The sequence below is a fragment of the Euleptes europaea genome, chromosome 5 (genome assembly GCF_029931775.1).
Source record: "Euleptes europaea isolate rEulEur1 chromosome 5, rEulEur1.hap1, whole genome shotgun sequence".
Lineage (NCBI taxonomy): Eukaryota > Metazoa > Chordata > Lepidosauria > Squamata > Sphaerodactylidae > Euleptes > Euleptes europaea.
Window position 1 is genome coordinate 38746418 of NC_079316.1, and position 22621 is coordinate 38769038.

At 44.2% G+C, this 22621-nt stretch overlaps 1 protein-coding gene across 1 annotated transcript in view; it reads left to right on the forward strand.

Moving 5' to 3' along the window:
- Nucleotides 1-3799: 3799 nt before the first annotated feature.
- The window catches only part of EPHA4 (EPH receptor A4), a 172293-nt gene continuing 153471 nt past the window's right edge, over nucleotides 3800-22621 (forward strand). The window contains exons 1-3 of the mRNA XM_056850584.1: nucleotides 3800-3890; nucleotides 6489-6556; nucleotides 11204-11867. Coding sequence (XP_056706562.1) covers nucleotides 3800-3890; nucleotides 6489-6556; nucleotides 11204-11867 — 823 coding nt within the window. The remainder of the gene's footprint in view (nucleotides 3891-6488; nucleotides 6557-11203; nucleotides 11868-22621) is intronic.

Sequence of the window (22621 nt, forward strand, 5' to 3'; positions counted from 1 at the left end):
TTGACTCAGAGACCGGGGGCAAGGTTTCCCTCGCAGGGTCCGGCAGAAGTGTGGCTTCTGGTGCCACTCTGGTACATCCTTAGCAATTGCTGATACATTCTTAGCCGGCACTTTAGCGGTGCTGGACCATCCCTGGTCCCCTGGGTCCTCCTCAGACCTCTCCTCAGTCACTCCTCAGGCCCCTCCCGCAAGGATTCTAAGTCAGATTCACTGGGCTGGTGAAAGGGGGTCCTGACATCAGTCCCAGAACATTTATGCCATTCCGAGGGACCATAATTCCATTCTGGGGGCTGTCATTTCACTCCCAGAGCAGTGCATTTGGGCCCAGTGCTGTCATTCCACACCAGGGCATTCAATTCAGTTCCAGAGCAGTTTATTCCACTCTGGGGGGCAACCCAGGAGACTTATGCTAATCCCAGGGGCTGTCCTTCCATTCTGGGAGTTGTCATTTCAGAATTAGATAAGTTTATCTGGGCTAGGGTTGCCAGCTCTGGGGAAGGAAATGCCTGGAGATTTTGGGGGTGGAACCTGAGAAGGGCAGGGCTTGTGGAGGGGAGGGACTACAGTGGGGTATAATGCCATAGAATCCACCTTCCAAAGCAGCCATTTTCTCCAGGTGAACTGATCTCTATCGTCTGGAGGACAATTGTAATCCATGGAGATTTTGAGCCATCACCTGGAGGTTGGCAACCCTAATCTGGGCCCAGGGTCCATCATTCCACTCTGGGGGCTGTAATTCCAGTCCTAGAACACATATGCGACTCCCAGCTCGGGGGCTGTCATTCCACTCTGGGGGTTTGCCATTTCAGTCCCAGAGCATTTTATCTGGGGCTGGGGACCGTCACTGTACTAAGGACCATCATTTCACTCTGGGGAGCTGTCATTCTCAATATCCATTTCTCATTTTCATTGCAACTTTTCTGTCCTGTAATATTTTTTTAATGGAGCCCATGCAAGTCAGCTTGCCCTCCTGACTCCCAATATATCCAATGGCCCTTCAGGCATATCCCCTTTTCCCCCAGTGAGCATTCTTGTCATTCCTTTTAGTACATCTCTCTGGATGGTATTTATACGTATGTATATGTGTATTTAGCCTGGATGGCCCAGGCTAGCCTGATCTCTCAGATCTCAGAAGCTAAGCCGGGTCAGCCCTGGTTAGTATTTGGATGGGAGATCAAATACCAGGGTTACTGTGCAGAGGAAGGCACTGGCAAACCACCTCTGTTAGTCTCTTGCCATGAAAACCCCAAAAGGGGTCGCCATAAATAGGTGACACTAAAGACAATGCATTTACCTGGGCTGAATAAAGACCTTGCATTCATGGCTCATTACCAATGCTGCTTTCTCCACACCCATCTCTCCCCTGGACATCACAGACTCTTCTGCAGACCACACCTAATCCCATCACGCCTGCTATTCACATTGACATACTGTTAACATTTACATACTAATGCTTGTCTGAATTCACTCCCCTCTTCTTAAAGACAGATGGATTCACATTCTAGCTGTATCTAAAGAGAGCTGTGGCTCACGAAAGCTCCTACCCTGCCAGAAAATATTCGTGTTAGTCTTTAAGGTGCTCCTGGACTCTTGCTCTTTTCTACTACTGCAGACAGACTAACACGGCTACCCACTCTGAATTACACACATATGTGTATTTAAAGCAGGACGTTTTCAACGTACCGTAGCGTGCATTGTCTCGATCTCCTAAAGCATAGAAAATCAGCTAGGAGCAGGTGAAGGGACCTATTATTTATGCATCCTTTCAGTTTGGCGATAAGTGGGGGGGGGGAGAGGACGGAGAGACTTTGGTGAGAATATATATATATATATATATATTTTCAAATGACCTTGTCACGTTGACGTCTTTGTTCGACTTTTCTTCTCCAAGCGTCAACCCACGAGGTGGCGCTGCTGCTTTACGTTGGGGGCTGGCCCCTTTATTTGTTGACCACCCCCTTCCCCCGTTTACGTGAATGAAAGCGGCGAGGTTGCTTCCCCCCCCCTTCCCGTTTTGTGGGCCAAGCCCCGACGCGCAGAGGAGGGGGGGAAGGAAATCCCCAGCCCGTCCGCAGGTGGGGGGGGGGGGGAAGCAAGCGGCAGAACGCGCGACTGCAAACTACTAGGCTGCCACCCTCCGCCCCCGCTGCCTCCCCCCCCCGTGTGTGTGTGTTAAGTGCCGTCAAGTCGCTTCCGACTCATGGCGACCCTATGAATGAAAGTCCTCTAAAATGTCCTATCTTTGACAGCCTTGCTCAGATCTTGCAAATTGAAGGCTGTGGCTTCCTTTATTTCCCCCCCCCTCTACCCCCCGAGAACACCTGGAGTCTCGAACAGGAGCAGCGGGGAACGCGTTGTCTTTTCCTGCCAAATCTCCCGCGAGGCGGGCTCGCTTTCCAGGGAGAGAGCGCCGCAGCTGGGGGGGGGGGGATGGAGTCCCGTCGGATCGCCTGCCCTTAGCAGCCGGGTTGGTTCTGAGTACCCCTTTCCGAAGTCGGATTGCCAACCTCCAGGTGCTGGCTGGAGATCTCCTGCTTTTGCAACTGATCTCCAGCCGATAGCGATCAGTTCCCCTGGAGAACATGGCCATTTTGGCCATTGGACTCTATGGCATTGAAGTCTCTCCCCTCCCCAAACCCCGCCCCCCTCTGGCTCTCCCCCCCAAAACCTCCCGCAGGTGGCGAAGAGGGACCTGGCAACCCTATTCTGAAAAGACCCGTCTGAATCCCGCAGCTCTGGTCAAGAAACCTTGCATTCCCGTGTTGCGAAAGGGGAGCGGGGGGAGGAGAGGGTGGTCAGAAGTGCACTTTCCTGGGAGTCAACCCATTGAATCCCATGGAATTTACCCGCGGGTAGACCAGTCCAGGCTTGATCCCGACGGCTCTTCCAAGAAAGCCCCATTGTCCCGCTCGCTTGTCAGAAGTTTCCGAGCCCCCCGCGCGGCTCGCAGCACGCCTCCTCCGCCTCGGCCGAGACGCCTTGGGAAAGACGCCGGATTAAGCGAGGAGGCCGCGCCGACGGTGCGGCCCGCCAACCGCCAGGGCAAAATAACCTTTTTGGGGGGGGGGGGCTTCTTATGTAAGCCCGATATGAAGGGGGGGGGAGAGAAGAGGCCGCGCGGGTTGCATTCAACAAAAGGTGAATCACCGCCACCTCCTCCGATCCCTCCGGCTGTTCGAGGCTACCTTTCCTCGAGAGAGAGCGCGAGCGAGAGGTCTCAAATGCAACTCCGGGACGTCCAGCAGACGTCCTTTGCAAATTCTTTCCGTTCGTCAGTATTGGGGAAAGAAAAGAAAAAAAGCACCCAACAACACGCCGAGCTATTATTGCAATTCTTTATTACCCTTTCCGAGGCGGATGCGAATTTCATTTTTTGCACATGACCCTTCCCTCCTCCCGGGCTCACCGTTCCCTTCCCCAGGAATTAGATCCCGGACGCCGCTCATGAGCCGCCCCGAGCCCGGGAAATGCAAAGTCTCCACGCCAGCGGGGAAAGAGGCTCCGCGGACGCCTCCCGGGGAAGGGAGAGCGCCCCGCCGCCGCCGCCCTCTCACCCCGTCCGGGCCAAGCGGCCGGGGCGCAGGAGGAGGAGGAGGAGCCGCGCGCGCGGTCCAGGCCCGGGGGGGCGGGGCTTGGCCTGCCAGGGGCCGCCGCGAGAGGCGGGCGGCCTTGACGGACGCGCCGACGTCACGCGGCCGCCCCGCCCCCTTGGCAATGTCTACCGCCTGCCGCACTCCCCATTGAAGCAGTTATTCCACTGGGATCGAGGAGCGGGGAGCAGCGCTGGCGCCCGAACACCATGGCCGGGGTTGCGCACTTCGCCGTCCTGTCGCTCTTCTTTGGGGTTAGCGAGGGGGTCACCGGCTCGCGGGTCTACCCGGCCAACGAAGGTGAGTGAGGGACGGACGGACGAGGGGAGTCCCGGGCTGAGCCGGCAGGGCAAAGTTCCAGGCAGCCTGTCGGAGGGAGGGACGGACGGACGGACGGACGGAGGGGTCCTCGCTCGGCTGCGGAGCCCCGGAGCGCCTCGGCTTTGGGGGGGGGGGGTTGGGAAGGAGGGAGGGTCTACTTTTGGGTTTGCCTTCGGGGTTGGCAGCCTGACGTTTGCAGCGCCGGCCGGGCTCCTGCCCCCAGGAGGGGGCCCTTTGCCGCAGCAGCCTGGACGTCCCGCAGCTCGCCAGCGCGCGCGCCCGCCGCGTGGGAACTTGACCTGGATTGCGCCGCGCGCCGCCTTTCGCCCGCCGGCCCGACCGGTCCGGGCTGCCGGCGAGCGACCCCCCCCCCCTCGGACCTCTCCCAGCCTGGCGGCGCTTCCAACCTCCCGAGCGAAAGTTCCCCCCGGACTCCTCGCTGGACGCCCCGCGCTCCCTCTCGGGCTGCTGCTGCTGCGCTCCGGGGCTGGTGGATGGACTCCGGGGCGCCTTTCCCCGCGCGGGACTGTCGCCCTGAAGAGGCCCGCAGAAGTCGATGCCCCGCCTTGGGGCTTTGGGTTGCGCCGTCGGGGGCGCACGCTTTGCAACAGCGTCTCCCTGGCTTTGCACGTGCCCCGGTGGCCGGTAATGCCCTGACCCCGCCTGGCGCAGAGGACAGGGGTGCGCGCGCCAGAGAGAGAGGGACGGATGCCCTTTTCAGGGCCACCGCAAGTCATCTACCCTAACGCTCAGTGCAACCTGTTCGTTTCATTCTTTTAAAGGCCCCAGCGGCACTGATGTAGGGCGATACACCGTTTCAACTGGGAACTGTGAAATCTGCGGCTTTTGCGGATGGATTTGCTGCAGATGCTGGCAGCTGAGGGAAATTCACTGTTCCTTAAAAAAAAAAAATCTTCCCCCCTTCTTTGCTTTCCCTTTATTCTCTTCATCCCCATCCTTTATTTATTTATCTGGCCTCCTTGGTCTGTTTTGCGTTCGTCCAAAGGGTTGTAACAATAGTGCTCTCTAGCGTAGAAGTGGTAGGCCGGTTGGAGGTGGCTTTGTCTCTCTTTCTACAAATAGTTCTCCATTCTCGATTTTCTGCAGTGGGGGGGACATATAGCACGACATTTTCAGATTATCTTTTTTCCTGGCTAAGAAATCAGATAAATAATACAACTATTCCTTTTTCCAACAAAAAAGGGGGGAATCTCCCCCTTCCTTGTTATAGTTTAAAACTCTCGAGTTCTGATTTATTTAGAACCTGTGGTTTTTGAGGCTCTTCCTTGGGGAGAGATTGAGTAGCTGAGATTTCACTGAATCTGTCTCGGCATCTTTAAGTTGAATCTGCACCAGGGGAGCCATCTTTCACTCCTAACACACCCCCAGCTCTCACTCCATCTTTAACAGGGGTCTTGGGAGGTGCAGCGAATACAGCACTGGGCCACAAGACAAGCTGTTCACCTTGTGTTTTTCCCCTCTGTTGTTTCCTGCAGAACCATCCCCTCCACTCCTCATAAAGGCAGTCTCTCATCTGTAGTTAGAAATGTTAGCCTGGGGAAAATTTTTTAAAAAAATGCACCCACTTCTCTCGTAACTGCTGTTAAACATCCAGAAAGTGGGAACAACACATTAACTTCACTATTTATGATACACCAGTTTGGAATACGCTCTGTGTCAAAGCCGATACTGCGCTAGCCTGTGATGTTCGTCAAGGTATTCTGAAAAGGTGTGCATTTCAATACTAGAAGTGGCAAACAAGCATAAACAAGGACAGTTGTCGCAAATCAAACGAAAGGACGTTGCACAAGTTACCTATTAGATGGTCCAAATGTCAAATCCCACATTTCTTACAGGCATCTATATAGTCAACAAGGTGCTCAGCTCTTCTTCAGCTTTGGACACAAAATAAAATTAGAGTGAATAAACTGACTAGCGTAACCTTATCCACATTTCTGTTTTGTCTATCTTGTTTTGGATTTTGTTATTTTCTAAATGGGAACTATTTCGTTTTGGGTTTACCTTTGGAAGCTCTTGTTTACATTTCGAGAAATGGGGCAGAGCGGTTAAGAGAATAAGCAGTGAGCTGAGAGGCCCTCCCTTCAAACCTCCCTGCGGTCTGAAAGTCAGAACGTGGCTTTAGGGGACGTGCTATGCCCTGGCATCCTGGCTGCAATATGACTTACTGTACAGAGCCATTGTCAAGCTTACTGAGATACGTGAAATGCATTAAACGCTCTGTTGGTATCAGCCTTGATCCGGAGATAGGGCGTAAGTTGCGAGGTAACAATGCATAAGTACCTACCAGGAATTATAATGAGCTTTCACTGGGGCTGACTTTCTCTGGATCAGGGTCACTAAGTATTTAACGGAACCTTATGATGTGAAGTTAAACAAAGGCTATGCTGGTAAGGTATTGGCATGAGTGTGAAAAGGAAAGTTTTGATTGAAATCTCAGTTGAGTAGGAGCTTCCTCTTCACATATGGAAACAGTCAGGTAAATGGTTTCTGTCGCTCAGCCTGGGTTTCAGTAAATGGAAATTAATATTTATACATATATATTTTGCCTTTTTGCAGTTACCCTATTGGATTCCAGATCAGTTCAGGGTGAGCTTGGGTGGATAGCAAGCCCTTTGGAAGGAGGGGTAAGTTCTGAATTAACTACGATCAAGATGCTAAAGGGGGATTATTAGTAACCTTCTGGCAAATCTGAATAGCTCGATTATTGTTGATTGTGGTGGGAAGGTCAGATTTCTTCTATGGCCTGTGTTGCGAATTACACTTTGTTGAGAAACCTTATACTCCCCATGGATAGGTCTGTCATGAAATAACCATATACTGAAAGAGTGGAAAGGGACTTTAAAAATCAGGAATGTAGTAGAATAATAATGCTTAGTTTATAATGAAGTACCACGAGGAAATGCATCCTGGAGGCTAAAAGGAATCCACACCTGTTTCTGCTCAAGAAACGGTGAGGTTGCATTTAGAGTAACTGTGATCCACTTTTTAAATGAAGGGACCAGAGGGGGACCAGAATATGCCTAAAACATTTCTAAAGGTGCGATGCATTGATTGAATTAAATTATCACCGTACGCCTTGGCGGTACTCTGGTTTCTATTTGCAAGTTTTCCTTTTAACATCAGGCAAAATGTCTGATTTCTTTAGGGAGAGGGTGTGGATGGGGAGGAGGACATTGTGCGAAGCGAGGCAGACCCAAGTGCTTGGTTTAATCCATTGCTGAATGGGGAATGTCTAACACATTTTCAGATTTCAGCGTTGGGAGAGAACCAAACTGCAGCTCTCTTAGCTACATGGAGACCTTCACACTTAATTTAGCAGTGGATTTTGAGACAATAAACATGTGGCCAGATGTACAGTGGTGCTGAGGGGGTTGCTGAGCATGTCGTAATTCTTGCTGAAGATGTTGGGTAACCAAGAGTACTCAGCATGTTCCAAGATCAGGAGTTTTATTAATTACCTCCCTCCAAAACCTTATTTTCATTGCCACACACAGCGTGAATATTACGGGGGGAGGGGATATTCAAGCAATGCACACATGATTCCTAGCTATATTCAAATGCTCTCAAATCCCTTTAAAATTAAATGGAAACCTCTTCTGACTGTGCTCAAAGGCAAACAATGCATGCCTAAGTAAGTCCAAATAATTAAAAAGCAAAGTCTTGAAAGATTACCAGACGTGTAATAAACACAAAAGCAGATTCTTTCAGTGCGTTAATGAAATATATACTGTAGTTCAACATTCCCTTATTCCCCTAATTAAAAAAAGGAGAAGAAGAAGAAGGGAATGAAATAGTGGCAAGCTGAAGGAATGTGAGGCTGTTTATTTAGTGATGCATTATGCATAAGCTCTGAATTGGTCCTATCATGGGAAAATGGAGTATTGTCCTGCCCCTATTGTTGCTCTGCCTGAACTTGACTGCAGTCAAGTTGTGCTCTGCCTGTGCACTCTGTGGTGTCCCTGGAACCTTTTTGTTCCCCCTCCCCCAAGAAAGAGGGGAGTGATTGGCAGGCCTCTGCTGGTGCAGACAGCACACATTCACTGCTGATTGCAGGCAATTGCCCTCCTCTTTTGACAGTGGGGAAAGGTACAGCTTTATCTCGGCGAAAGTCAGGCATCTCAGTTAGTCCTATACCCTGGAAAGGTCAACAAATTAGACTTTCTGGTGGGGCATCGAGGGCCATCCCCTCTGTAGATTCAGATCTCTCCGTTTTGAATGAGTCAGTAATCACATTGGTTAGCAAAGGGATTTGTAATAATTTGCTCATGCGTGTGTGTGTGTGGTGTATCTATCATTTCTCTTTTCACCTACATCTTCTAAAAATCTTTTTCAAGTTTGGGGATCCAATCTACAGTGTTTGGACATGACTAGTTTCCTAATTGTGTGTGTGCATGCTCTAATTTTAAGCTGGCAGTGAAAAATTCAAGCGTGTACAGTCTGTCTGCAAGACAGAATGCTTGGAAAGATTTTTCGTTCTAACTTCATGTGTTGCAGATTGCCTTCAGAGCATCAGAAAGAAAACACTCCTTTCTGTTTCTTCCCAAACGCCACAAGATATAGCCTTCAAGGATCAGTTCTGCTCTTTTTTTATATTGTCTGTAGTCTACTGTACGCTACAGACCTCCTGTTTTATAGATCCAGAGCAGCTTATTCTTGAAGTGTGAAGTGTTTTATGTGTTAATATGAGATGCTGGAGATAAAAATAGGCCACTTTGCCCATGAATAGCACCATTACTAAATCCATAACAGCCCTAGAGGAATAAATGTGTTACATTATACATTTAATTAATGATTTACCTTTAAAATTCACAGTTGAAAGGAAATCTTGGGTCTGGAACGCTTTACTGTGAATTGTTTAATCATGGGAAGAGCTGGTTTCAGAAAATCCCAAAAAGCAAAGAAAAAAAAAAAAGGGGGGGGGAGGTTGTCTTTGACCACACGTTTAGAATTGTTGCAAATAATAACCTACAATGTGAGACTCTTGAGTTCAGTTGTTCAATAATAAAATAAATATCTAATTCAAGAAAACTCCGAACAAAGCCTAAAGAGGAGAAAACCAGAATCAAAACCCCGTGAGGAATTCTTGCAAGTGAGGGCCCACTGAATGTGACCCGTGCTCTTTTCAGAGGCTTAAGTCGGCTTTGGAGCCAACCTTATAACCAAGTCTTCTTTTGTGAAGGCATGCTAAAGGAAATCCCATTGACAATTCTTATTTCCTTCTCTTCGGTCTCTCCCTGTTCCCCCTCCCCCCCAATGATAAAGGGAATGGAAAGTGATGGATCATAAAGGGCGAAATTGTAACACGATACTAGTTTCAATGCAGTTGTAAATTAAAGAGCTCTTGTCTGTTGCGGGCACCATGTTAGTGTTTAACATTGATAGATGGCTTTCCAGGGTTCCCTGTTATCGGTGACACAGGTCGACACACGGTGTATTGATTTATTTCTCCCTCCCCTTTTTGAATTCACAAGTATCTCTGGGCAGTAACTTAAATATTATCCTCTTGACTCTGGTGACTCTTGGTGTTAATTGCTTTAGATCTATAAACAGATCTAGCAATCCTAAAATATATTTTTTTTTAAAAACTGAAGAGTACTTGATGATGAACAGAATATATTAAAGGGTGGGTTGGGCCTTGTACATACGGGCCCATTTTCACAAGACTGTTTAATAGTTCACTGCCTCTTGAAGTTACAATCTAATCCTCTGATTTCTGAATGTAATTTTCACACGCTTTGTTGTGTGGACTGGAATCTCAGCTGTTATTTTACAAAAATGGAAAATAAGTGCCCCCCCTTTAAACTTTAATTCAGCATAACCGTGCTTCTTTTTCCAAGGGAGGAGATAGAAGAGTTCCCAGTGGTGTCTTTCTTTTTCTATCATGTGATTAACATAATCTCATTTAATATTTTTCATAGCCCCCATTGACCATTTCCACTTGTTCCTTTCCCTTATGACATGTTCATTATGCCCCCGCTGGAACATTGCTTGATACATGTGGAATCAAATTCACTTTTATATCAAGGATGCATTTTTGGACTAGATGTGTGTTTTGAGTAGGGGTTTTTTTTTTTTTTTTGGTAACTGACTTAGAGAATCAGCACACACTTCAGAAAGGCAATCCAGATTTTAAAGACATGATTGCAATTCCATTAAAGCCATTAGTGTTCCTCAAGAATATAAACGACTGTCTTGTCTTGAGGTGTGGGAAACTAGAATGGCTTAAAACTAAAACCACGTATGCAAACCAAAGAAACGTTAGGCATGCTGTAAGTTCCACTGATATCATTCAAGGGGGGCGTCTCTCGTATTTCCCCCCTTTCTCTCTGGGTTTGAAAGAGCAAAAGCTTAAAAGTGGTCTGCTGTTATCCCTTACCACTTTAATGGATTAGGTCTCCATTCAGTTGATGCAGTGGGTTTGATACTTGTTGGTGCCAGAATATATGCTGTTGTCACTCCAAACTAAAGATAGTTGAAGAAATGGAAAAGGCTGGAACTGGCCACAAGGAATAGATTTGGAGAGCACAGGGGAAGAGTGAGCTGGTGTAGTGTAGTGTTTGTCAGTGTGAGGCACGAGATGGAAACACAACACTTTAAATATCATTGCAGCCATGGAATCACAAACAGCCTCAGGCAAGCCTACTCTCTCAGTCTTCGTCCTCCCCTCCAGCTGTAATGTCGACATAATTCTAGCCTGCGTTGACGGGTTGCTATAATAAGATTGTGAATTTGAAGTTCTGGGTTGATTTATACTTCAGTCCTAACATTCTTTTAAGCCCATTGACCTCAGTGGACTTAGCAGGTTGTAACTCTGCTTCGGATTGCATTATTAGTTCTTTCCCCATATGCTGCAACAGATGAGGTATAACACTTTGGGCACATTGCTTATGAGCCTTTCTGCATCTTGACTACAGGGGACGATATCTGCCCAAGTGTTGTTAAGTGCCTACTAGTGTGGTCCAAACCTATTAAGATCATGTTACCCTTTACAATATTATACAAGATTGTTGGCATATATGTCATATTTTTAAAGAATAAAAAGTCAGTTCCCTGAGAATTTAAACTAGTCTGAACTGCAAGCTTGTTCCTTCTTAGGAGGTAGCTTTGTTTGTTCAGCTGTTTGATGTATCCTGTGTAGCTTTTCTTAATGGCTTTCGTATAAATGGAATAAATGAAGCCAATTGGAAGAGACTAATTAAATTCTGTGGTGCACGTTTGATTATACTTTTCACACTGTCACATTTCACATTTATCCCTTTGGTTCTTCACAGTGGGAAGAAGTGAGCATTATGGATGAGAAAAATACTCCAATCCGCACTTATCAAGTCTGCAATGTGATGGAGCCAAGTCAGAGCAATTGGTTACGAACTGATTGGATTCCCCGTGAAGGGGCTCAGAGGGTATATATTGAAATCAAGTTCACACTAAGAGACTGCAACAGCCTGCCAGGTGTCATGGGGACTTGCAAAGAGACTTTTAACCTTTACTACTATGAGTCGAGCAACGATAAGGAGCGCTTTATTCGGGAGAGCCAGTTTGCCAAGATTGATACAATCGCTGCTGACGAGAGTTTCACACAGGTGGACATTGGCGACCGGATCATGAAACTCAATACTGAGATACGTGATGTGGGGCCCTTGAGCAAGAAGGGATTTTATCTGGCTTTCCAGGATGTAGGGGCTTGTATTGCCTTGGTGTCTGTCCGTGTCTTCTATAAAAAGTGTCCATTGACGGTCCGCAACCTGGCCCAGTTTCCGGACACCATCACCGGGGCTGATACGTCCTCTCTCGTGGAAGTTCGTGGCTCATGTGTCAACAATTCAGAAGAGAAGGATGTGCCAAAAATGTACTGCGGGGCAGATGGTGAATGGCTGGTACCCATTGGCAATTGCCTGTGCAATGCTGGGTATGAAGAGCGCAATGGAGAATGCCAAGGTAGGGCCCGCCACATTGTACAGTTCATTAGGGCTTGGTACACATAATTGAATCAGAGATGAGAGTCGATGGAATAAAGCCAGTAATTAGCAATCCCTGTGGGATGCAGTGGGACAGAGGGGTCTAATGAGAAAGTCCAGCCGTTCCAGGTGGCAGGGCTAAGGAGAATATAATACTGACAGAACAAATGGCACCTCCAATAATCAACAGACGGCAAAACACATTTGTTGTTAGGGGATAGATTAGAACTGGCGTTCACCTAACAACTTACGTCTGAATGACTGTATAAGCCATGGATCTGAGCTACCAGTATTTAATGTAATGGGATTTCTTTCTCCTTTTTTTTTTTTTTAAAGTTACAGCCAGAAAATTCTTGCCAGGTTAACAACTGCACCAGCAAGAAACGTGGTTTTTGGTCCCTCTCCCCTCTGAAACACAAGCCGGAGCCTCCTTTTTAATTCTTTTAGGCTCTTAAGAAATGTAACTCTTTAGAGTCTCATTTGAGGTTTTTTTTTTTTTTTGCACTAAATAAGCCTTGAATATGTGACATAGCTGCTTTTGTGAAATATTTTCATTTCTCAGAAAGTTCCATTGTTTCTTTTACAAAAGGCGTGCTAGGAGACTCTAAGAAATGCAAAAAGTCATCTGTTTGCTTCCCCCTCCCCACCCCATCTCTATCCTCTGCAGAATTAGGGATTAAGAATGGTATAAAAGGCAGCTTACTTTTCTTTTTTAAAGAAAATAAAAAAAAGATTTAAAGCTCCCTTGTGAACCCCTGTGATTTTTAGTTATGCATTATCATGAGTTGATAAGTAGTCTATTACCAATTATAGATTTGATTACTTCTTTAGTCATGTGTTCAGGATCAATCTCTAATGAGTTTTTTTTTTGACAAATTAATAGCTTTTTTGTATTGCTGAACGAGACCTAACAATGGCCAGTCTGATTTTAATTGAATTTTGCTAAAAGTAATCACTGAACTGCTTTAAAAAAACACACCCCAAAACACCATTGTTGAAAAAGATGTAGCAAAGCAATCACTGGCTTGTTTTTCTTTCACAACCGGTGTCAAATGGCAGCTTCCTCTTGCCCCCCCCCCCCCAAAAAAAAGCAGATTCTGCTGGGATGGTCCGTTGGATCATTTTGGGACAATGTGAACTTCGTTTTTATGCACTGAAATTAAAAGAGCTGGCAGGAAAGCGTCTCCAAGCACAAACCTCTTCCTTTGCTCTCATATTTTCATCAGATGTGTGAATGTCAGTGGGCGAAGGAGGGGGGAGGGATGATTGCAGCGTCTTCTCGGCTACGCAATTATGAAGGGTTGGAGTGAGAATTGAAAAATGAATAGCCTCATGACAGGGCACCACGTCTAGAGTAAATTATTCTGTCTCTTGGAGCGGGGCAGAAGCTTGGGAACCTTTTGCGTGTCAAAAACAAAAGTCTTCCCAACATGCAGATGACACTCTGAGTCGATGTTCTTTAGTAGACTGGTGGCGTCGAGGGAGAATTTTTTTTTTTTTTGTAATTGTTTCTCTGTATTGAAAGTGACGGTTCTTGGTAGTTTTTTGCAGCTTAGGCTGTCAGAAAAACAGACAGAGTCAAACTAGGAAGTTGCCCCTTTTGCAGAGAAAGGACTTTGCATTCTGTTTCGGTGAGGTGCTAGGGCCGTATTGGCTGACCTTGATTGATGCAGAATTAAAACACTTCTTAGTCATTGACCCACACATTATTAACTAATCACATGCCAAACAGAACACTGTGAAACAAATCTCTGGTGATATTTCAGGAAGGAGATTCAGGAGCAGCATTCCCCCCCCACCCGAAATCAGGATCTTGAGTGAAAGTACCTGAAAACTCTCTGTTAAGCTTTACTGGACTTATGAAAACTGATTATTCACACCTCAAGTTAATGACAAATCCTGATGAGATCATTTATAAAGAGGAAGAAAGAAACCTTTGTCTTTTGTGTCTCCTATTATAAAACCAGCCCATTAAAGTTTCTTGCACGCCAGTAAGCAATCTTAAATAGGTAAGCCTTATCAGTTGTTGTGGTCTCCTTGTAAAACGTGACGTCTTCCTTCCAATACCATGACAAAACCTTTTCTTTATCTGCCCTCCCAGAATCCAGGCTTTTCTAGGAATTGCTTCTTAATCATGGCATTGTCTGATCATCCAAACTTTTGTTCCTTGCAAGCTGGCAACAGGGGCATCTGGGATTTGGGTACGGAGGCTTATCTTATGTTTGGTTATCGGTTTCCTTCAGCAAAAAAAAGTTGCTTGCCTTGATAACTTGTGAAAATAAATGCTGTGAGGAGAAAAAGATTTGTGTCATGGAACTGAAGGCGTAAGAGAAGAAAGCCATCTCCAGTCTACAAAAGCTGATAGAGGGACACCAACCTAGGGCCGCAGGGTTGTGAACAGGTTCCACCCCAATTGTTTTTCAATGTGCCGACTGTGGCAGGACAAATGCCAGAGGAGGTCAGAGGCCATTCACTTCCTCATCCATCTTCCTCCTGTGATCCTGAGGTCAGAGTTAAGATTGATTAAGATCTTAGAAGCTTGACAAAGGCTCAGTGGGGCAAAAATGAGCAGGGTGTATTGGTCAGGATGAGGGTCTCCCCGTTGTTCAGAGCTCTCACTCCTCATCTGCGGGACTCTTTAGAATCCTGGGGACAGACCTACATTTCCTCTTGCCTTTCCCCCTCTTCCAGCAGTGTATGCTGATTGAGGCCCAAATAAGGGAGTGGGAGACATGTCCAGTCTACCAGGTGATGCCTGGGTTGCCCCCAAAGCAGCTGCAAGTTCATTCATCCTCTTGATCTTGAGTAACATTTTCTGAACTAGACATGGTTTGTGTGTGTGTGTGTAAATTCTGCCTCTTGGTAAAACCACCACTAAGTGTTCTTTAAAGAAGAATGTGTGACTAGGGTTAAAAGAAGCCTGAACTTACTTGAGTGGTCTCAGCTCAGAAGATTATCCTGTTGAGACTTTGGTAGTCACCAAAGGGCAAGAAATGAAAATAAGCAGGGGGAAAAATGGTTTAAAGTCATCATTCTAAAACCCAGGAATTTTCCTTTGTACACTCCGTGCTTTAAATGGGTGTCAAACATTTTAAAGCCACCCTCTTACATTTCTAGTTTCAAACAGAAAGAAAGGAAACGTGTACTTGGTCTTACAACCAATTTGCTAATAGCTAGTGTTTTGAGAGGAAGAAAATGTATGGGGAATATTTTTAATGAAACATGAAATTGCCTTAACTTAGACACACATCTCAAGGTCAAGATAATTACTGCTTTAAGGCTAAATCTAGCCATTGGCTGATTCTACTTTGCTCAAATGTTTTGTTGTGATTGAAATTATTTGGTTACACGTTAGCACAATTAAGTTTTGATTTCTATTAAGCAATTTCCTTATCAAAGCAACAAGATATAATGTATGGAAAGGGCAAAGAAAATGTTAAATCAAGCAAGTAATAGAATTTGAACCATATTCTTGTGATGCTATGAAACTACCAGGATTAAATTTTGTATACACTATTTTAATATCATGCACCATAAAATTCAGATATTTTGGTAAAGATTTTATAACAGTTCCAAGAGGTTAGTATTTTTGCATTCATATATATTTTATTGACTTTTGATTTCTGAACCAAACCAATTGGCTGAAAATCCAACTCTGTTTTAAAATATGGATGGGAAAAAACTCTATTTTCTTTTTCATTTTTCCTTCCATCTTTTATAACAGGATACATAAGCATGAATGATATAAAAACTCTTATATCTCTGGCCCTAAATAACAACGTTATTGCCCTTTAGAAAGAGAGTTGGTTTCATTGTTCTTTAGTCCCTCTCTTTATTTTCTCTGCTGATTTTATATGTGTGTGTGTGTGTATCAAAGTTTGGATTCCTGTAGACCTACCCACAAGGTGTAATTGCTGTTGAAATCAATGAGTATTGCTCATGAGTAATTTTATGAAGCACCTTTTAAGTGTGTCTAGTACAGGAAAATGTATCATTAATTTGATTTGAAAGATGTGTTCTAGTTGCTGTTGATCAGACCAACTGGCTAAGTTTATTTTTTAAAAACCTATTAAGACTTTCAGCTACTGGTGTGAAAACTTGCATGTATGTGATGCAGATGTGAGAGATGTAGTCTTCTGAGGAATTATGTGGACAAATTTTAATGTTAAGTTGTTTTACTTTTGTAAAGATTTTTTTTAACATTGAATGAACAATAGTGATACACAATCTTAAACAGAGTTGCACAGAGGTTGGAAGTCAATGAGCTTTTAAAGGTGTGACTCTATTTAGGATTGCGCTCTTAACATGTTGCAGATTTATTTATTTTTTTATAGCCACGCACAACTGGGTTCAGACTTTTTACTTAAATATACTGCTGTTTTTCTTCCCTTCAAATATTAATCAGGTTTCTGAACAAGATGTGAAACTTTCCCAATTATGATGTGAAAATTGAAAGACATTCTAACTTATGGGAATGGATAGAGAAGGAGAGTTTAGCCATCACAAGATTGTGTATCTGTCTAATAGCATGGCCCATGATCTTTGTTGCGGCTGTGAGAAGTCTTGAGAAAGGAAACCTTCTTATGTCCCTCATCTGTGTTGAATATCTCTTTCTTTTCTTCCTTGCTCCGTTTTCAACTTGTGAGATCAAAATCAACTCTCATTTCATTGGATTATGCCTTCTTCTTTTGAAATTCTGTTGGGGAGCAGGTGAGGTCACATAGTTTCATGAGCTGGAAATAATTAACACTTCCATGACTAAATGGTCACTTTATGAATATTCAGGATCTGTTTCACCCTCCCTGGGAAGCAAACATGTCGGGTTCCTTTCTCATTACTCCCATTGGAGGCCGGAGAAGTTTCCCCTGTGAATGAGGATTGTCAGCTGTCTGGCCAGTTTGCCTTTTGCATGCAGCAGATTCCTCATTTGCATATTTTGTATACCCCCTCATGCAAAGTAGCCCACCCATTTCCCACTTTCACAAAGGAGATAAGAGCTTCCTTTGCAAAGTCCCGAGGAGAAGCTCCTTCTGTTTATGCCGGTCCCAAAGTCTTGGATTTCATGCAAATTAAGTCAGTTTTGATTTAAGGTCTTTGTTGAAGAGATAGGGAGTGCTATATTTGAACAGGGCTTGTTTTGTGTCCAGTTTCTCCTCTGTATGAGTAGAGTTTGTCACCACACACACGCACGAAACAACCCCTGCTTGGGGTCCTCACACTTTTTTCAAGTTGCCTTATGGGAAAGCACTGCCTACAGATGCTGTGCATAAAGGTTAGGTGAAGTGTTCACTTTAAGTATGAACCATATCCATGTTTCAAAGTTTTGTGAATGTAAGGAACCTATTAGATTACATTTGGGGATCTTTGGCTCTTGGCAAAGGCAGAGAAGGACCAAGTTTCAGGATTTCTTATTGCAGTTTAGCATAAATGTATGTGATTTATGTTGAGCCTTTCCGAAATGAGAAGTATGTTCTTTTCACTGTGAGACTGAAATAAATTGTATATGGAGAATAAGGGCTGGGACACATTATAAAGAGAAATAAAGGCATCATTTAATGAACTTTAATGAAATCACTGTTTACCAAAATGTTTTAAAATACCTTAGGAAAGATACGGGTCTGAATAATCATAATACATATATACCCTTGTTTTTTTTAGCTGTAAGAGTTTTGTCTCAACTCCCCTTTTTTTTTTTTTTTTTTTTTTTTAAGCGTTGATTTAAAGACTGCTTTTCACCTAATGTGGAATCTGGCTCCAAGCTCCACAATGCAGGCTTCCTTGGGACAGATTGGTTGAAAGGTATACTGATGAAAACGAAACATGTGCAGCATGTATAAACTTCAGGGTTGTTGTTGTTTTTGTTTAAATGGACTGTTTTCATTTTGCGTTTTTATAAATCAGCAGTCTGAAATTAGGAGCAAAATCCATGCGAGGTCTATTTTCTCTAAACAAACAGAAAAGGGCAGATTTTTTTGCCCCCTGTGAATATGCGCACAAAGCTTTTTGATGTGCAATTAGCGTTTAACTCAAAGTTAATTTCACAGAGCAGTAAACTGCGGAGTGTCAGGCTATGTGGCATAATTAAGCTGAGGTTTAAAACAACAAAGAAACGTGCAGAAGCTCTGGTTCAGTCCTGTGAGCATTGAGCGAAGTGAGACCTTTTGGGGTTTTTTTTCCTTCCAAGTATAATTGGGGAGGGTTATTAGGATTAAATAATATCAAGAGGACCTCTCATTTGGCCTGTGCTTTCATTTAGCCTGTCAAGAATTATAGTTTTCAGTCTGAAGGAATCAGAAACCTCTGTTTTTCAGTCTATGAGACCATGCTATCTCCTTCAGTAGAAAAGAGCAAGAGTCCAGTAGCACCTTAAAGACTAACAAAAATTCTGGCAGCGTATGAGCTTTCTTGAGTCACAGCTCACTTTTCAGATATCTGAAGAAGTGAGCTGTGACTCATGAATGCTCATAACCTGCCAGAATTTTTGTTATTCTTTAATGTGCTACTGGACTCTTGCTCTTTTCTACTTCTACAGACAAACACGACTATCCATTGTGATCATGCTCTCCTTGTAAAATGTCTAGATATTTCATCCCCTTTTTCCAGTTAAAAAAAACATTGGCGAAGAATGATTGCCTCCAGCCGTGCTTCTTCCATACTTCTACAATCTACCCCACTACTTGTCTGCCCATCCCACACTCCTAACACCCTCCTCTCAATCCCATAATAATCCTTTGAGCAATCCCTGTGAGACCATGGTCAGCAGTTTGGAGTAGGGTTGCCAGCTTCCGGGTGAGGCCTGGAGATTTCCTGGAATTACAATTTATCTCAAGGTGACATCGATCAGTTCCCCTGGAGAAAATGGCTGCTTTGGAGTTCAGAGTATGGTCCCTCCTGTTACCTAACCCTCACCTTCCTCAAGCTCCACCCTAAATCTCCAGGAATTTCCCAACCAAGAGCTGGCATCCCTAGAACTTGGAGGTTTGATTACTTCATCCTAGCCTTGTAGGCTGTGAGATTATTGCCCCTGCTTTGCAGTCCATTTACCCATTTTACTAGGGGAGTCTTCTCGTGATGTGAAAAACAGTGGTTTTATTGAGATGCAACAGACAAGCAGGGTTTGGCCCTACAAGAGTGAGTGTGGGGAAAAAAGCTCCAGCCTTTGAGATTCTTCTCCTTCTTCTTGTGTACCTTGAGCTAATTAGTTATTTGTTTGTTTATGGTCAGAGATTCTTACTTCCAGATAGTCAAACCATGCTTTGCTTTCATCCTGCTACCATCTGTAAACTTTGGTTTGTGGTGGTCTTTTGTGGGGGCAATTACAATGGAAATAACAAACTATGGTTTTCTCAAGCCAGGAGATAGTGTGTGGGTGAGCCTGAAGCTCTTTTCAGGCTTCTCTGCATAGTACCAAAGCTAGTTAGGGTTATGTTTAAACCAAGATGAGGTCATAAGTCTTTTTCTTAAAATGGTTCATCTTTACGTGATTGCAGTTGTAACCATCTGGTTAACTTTATAGTTCTTGGCTAAGAACATAACCTACAGGAAAGGCTGGGCAGCCCTCCAGAAAGACAATGAAGGGTGCTGTTGCTAGGTTAGTCTTTAACAGCCCAAGGACACCTTCACTGAGTATTAAGCCACAGCATTTCAGGTCCTTTGGAAAATTCCCCTTCTCCCCCATCCCACATCTGAGAACTGTGACAGGTGAAGTCCCATCTGTGGACCCTTGCCCTGCCTTCAAAGTTGTTAAAAACAGTGGCTATTTTCTTAAAAAGAGAAGACAGGCCTGAAGCCTGCCTAGAAGCTGCATCTAGTGATTCAGAAACCTCTGTCTTAATTCTAGATGTGTCACAGCAGGCTGAAGTTATTCAGTGATGAAGGAAAGACTCTCTGGCTGCATAGAGACAGAATGCGTGCCATTTTCTGTCAGGTCACCTTCATTGATTTCTTCATATGTTCCAAGACTGAGTCCTGGCATGGAAAACAAGTTCTGGAAGTGATCTCATGTTGTTTTTTATCCCAACAGGCATTGATAAATCCACTGGCCAGATGGCTAGGAGCAAAGTGCTCTTATTCCTCTGGAGGGAAGAGTGGCTAGTGGTGTGCATTTCTTCCCCAGAACTCTGTTTCCTTTGCAGTTTAGCAATGGTTAAGAAACAGCAAGAATCTCTTCTGTTGTATCTTTATCTTTTCCGAGCGGCAGCACAAGGGGGAAGAACACCCCACAGCACAGAGGGGCTTAGTGAGAGAGGCAGGTCTTATCTGACTTGAATTGAGGTTTGGATAAGATTTTAAAAATCCTGTTCTGTATCCCAGCACAAATGACAGAACTTCCTTCTGTTCGTCAAATATGCCAGAGAACTGGGAGGAGGAAGTCCAGGTTGTTGTGCAGAGGAAGGCACTGGCAAACCACCTCTGTTAGTCTCTTGCCATGAAAACCCCAAAAGGGGTCGCCATAGGTCGGCTGCGACTTGACGGCACTTTACACACACACACAACATACAAACCTAATTTTCTCCAGGAACTATATTGGTATGAGAACAGAATGACTAGTAACAAGTCTCCTTATTGCCTTGTTTAGCAAGGCAAAAGGTAACTTTTAATTGTAGTACACTAAAATATTCAACCTCATCAACTTGTTTAGGTGGGACTGGATTAGGCAGCCTTAAGTGTAAGAGAACGTTGGCCAACATAGGAAAGAGGTTCAGTCTAGCAAGCATGTGATACTGGGCAAGCTACATGCTCCTATCCTCAGTTAAAAAAAAAAATCAATAAAACAATTTCCATTTTTACCATTATGGTGAACACATAATATAAAGATTGCAAGGCAGTTTGTGTACTCGCTGTATGAATCGTAGTATTAATGCTATGTGAATAAGTGAAGAGTTTGTTTGGTTTTTTTTGGGAGGGAGGAGAGGCTTAGGAAGGATTGGCGAAACAAAGTATTCCTAAATTAACGTCTTAACGATAATTTTTAATCACTTTTAACCAAGCCAGACCCGTCAAAGGCAATTCCAATATCTCTTCCTGAATAAGTTATAGATCACCATCTGCTTTAAATCCTTGAAGTATCATGAGAAATAAGTCGATTGATAACAATAACTTCCCTTATTGGCATGGCTGGTTTACTCAGCAGTAGTGCAAAGCTGAAATACAGTGTCTTAATTATCCAGATAATCCTGTTTGCTTGTATTTTAAAACTATGAAGTGCTAGGTAATTATTCAGTTCTTAATAGAAGTCAAATGGCAATGTAAACAATAATTAGGATGTCAGACAGACTAATGCGCTTCAAAGCAAATTGGATTTTTTTTTCATACTGTTCAGCATGAAGTCCCATAAAGCTAACAATTTAGTGGCAAGGAAACAAGTTCCGTTTTGTTCATATTTTATGGTGTTATCTCTTCATGCCTTGTTTGAGAGAATAACAGTTTACCCCAACGAAGCTGCCTGCTCCATAGCCAAATGTCAGTTTAACAATTGGCTCCCTGCCGCTTGCCATTTGGCTGGGCTATCCCCTGGCTCCAGATTGGTCCTTTGTCTGCTTCAGTTCCAGTAGGTCAGAGGTTAAACAGAATACTGATTTCCTCCCGCAATATTGACGGCAGGTAAATATGGACAGGGCTGGTGGTTGATTAGCATGCAGCCCATGCTGAAGAGATTTGTTCTCCAGTCTCTTCCGGGCAAAGTTGTGCTTACTTTTCGATTAAGATTTTCTTACTTGGCTCCCTTCCACCACCCCCCTTCTGAATTACATGACTTTGAAAGCCTCTCTGTTTTCCTTTGATGTGTTCCCCAAAGCTTTTAAGCAGAGAGCCTTAGCAAGTTTTGGTCCTTCCAAGGCTTGGATAAATTTGAGATCTGCATGGAAACTCTTGGGCTCTGCTTCTGTGAAGAATGGCTGGGAATCTTCAGTCTCGATCCAGACCAGGTCCTGAATTTGTACCTTTTCACATCTTTGTACGAGTGACCTGAACAACAAGTGCAAAGCAATTACTATTCTCAGTCATTTTCTTTCTCTTGACAACTTAGCGGCTATCTAACATTTTTCATAAATACTTCCTGAGTCAGTTAATTAAATCTTGTCTTTGTCTCCATTACGTCCATTGTATTCACCCACAACTCAAGGACAGCGCAGGCTGGTAACAAAGGCACAAGGAAAGGACGCAGCTTCTTTCCCAGATATTTTAATCATGCGGTTGTCACACGGTAATGCTATTGGGTGCAGGGTTTTGTTTGGTGTGCGCTTCGTGTTCTCACCAGCATTTGAGTGACTTGCACAATTGGTTTTCTATGCCTCCTATCAAGACATCGAAGAAGGGTCCTAGTGTTCATCTGCACTGAAGCCGGTAATGAATTACAGCTGTTTTAATTACACCTTCTTTCATTGTTACCCCAAGAAGAACAGGTGTCTGAGGGGAAAAAAATTAATTAGTGAAATTGTTCAGTGGGTTTGATTGTCCTTTAAAAAAAAAACAATAAACATATAAATAATTCATATTAGTTTCTGAGTGCCACAGTCAGAGTATGGAGCATATTATTTTTCTTTATTTTTATTGAGGCTTCCTGCCAGGTCAAACAACCAAAATGTTAATTAACGAGCCTCCCCCTCATATTAGCCTACACAATTTTAAAAGGCTGTTTACTAGGTGTTTCTGCCTGCTCCCCATGGTTTGATGCAAATAGCAGTCCTCTCCGTGAACGACAAATAGAAAACTCAATTCAGATATACTTTAAAA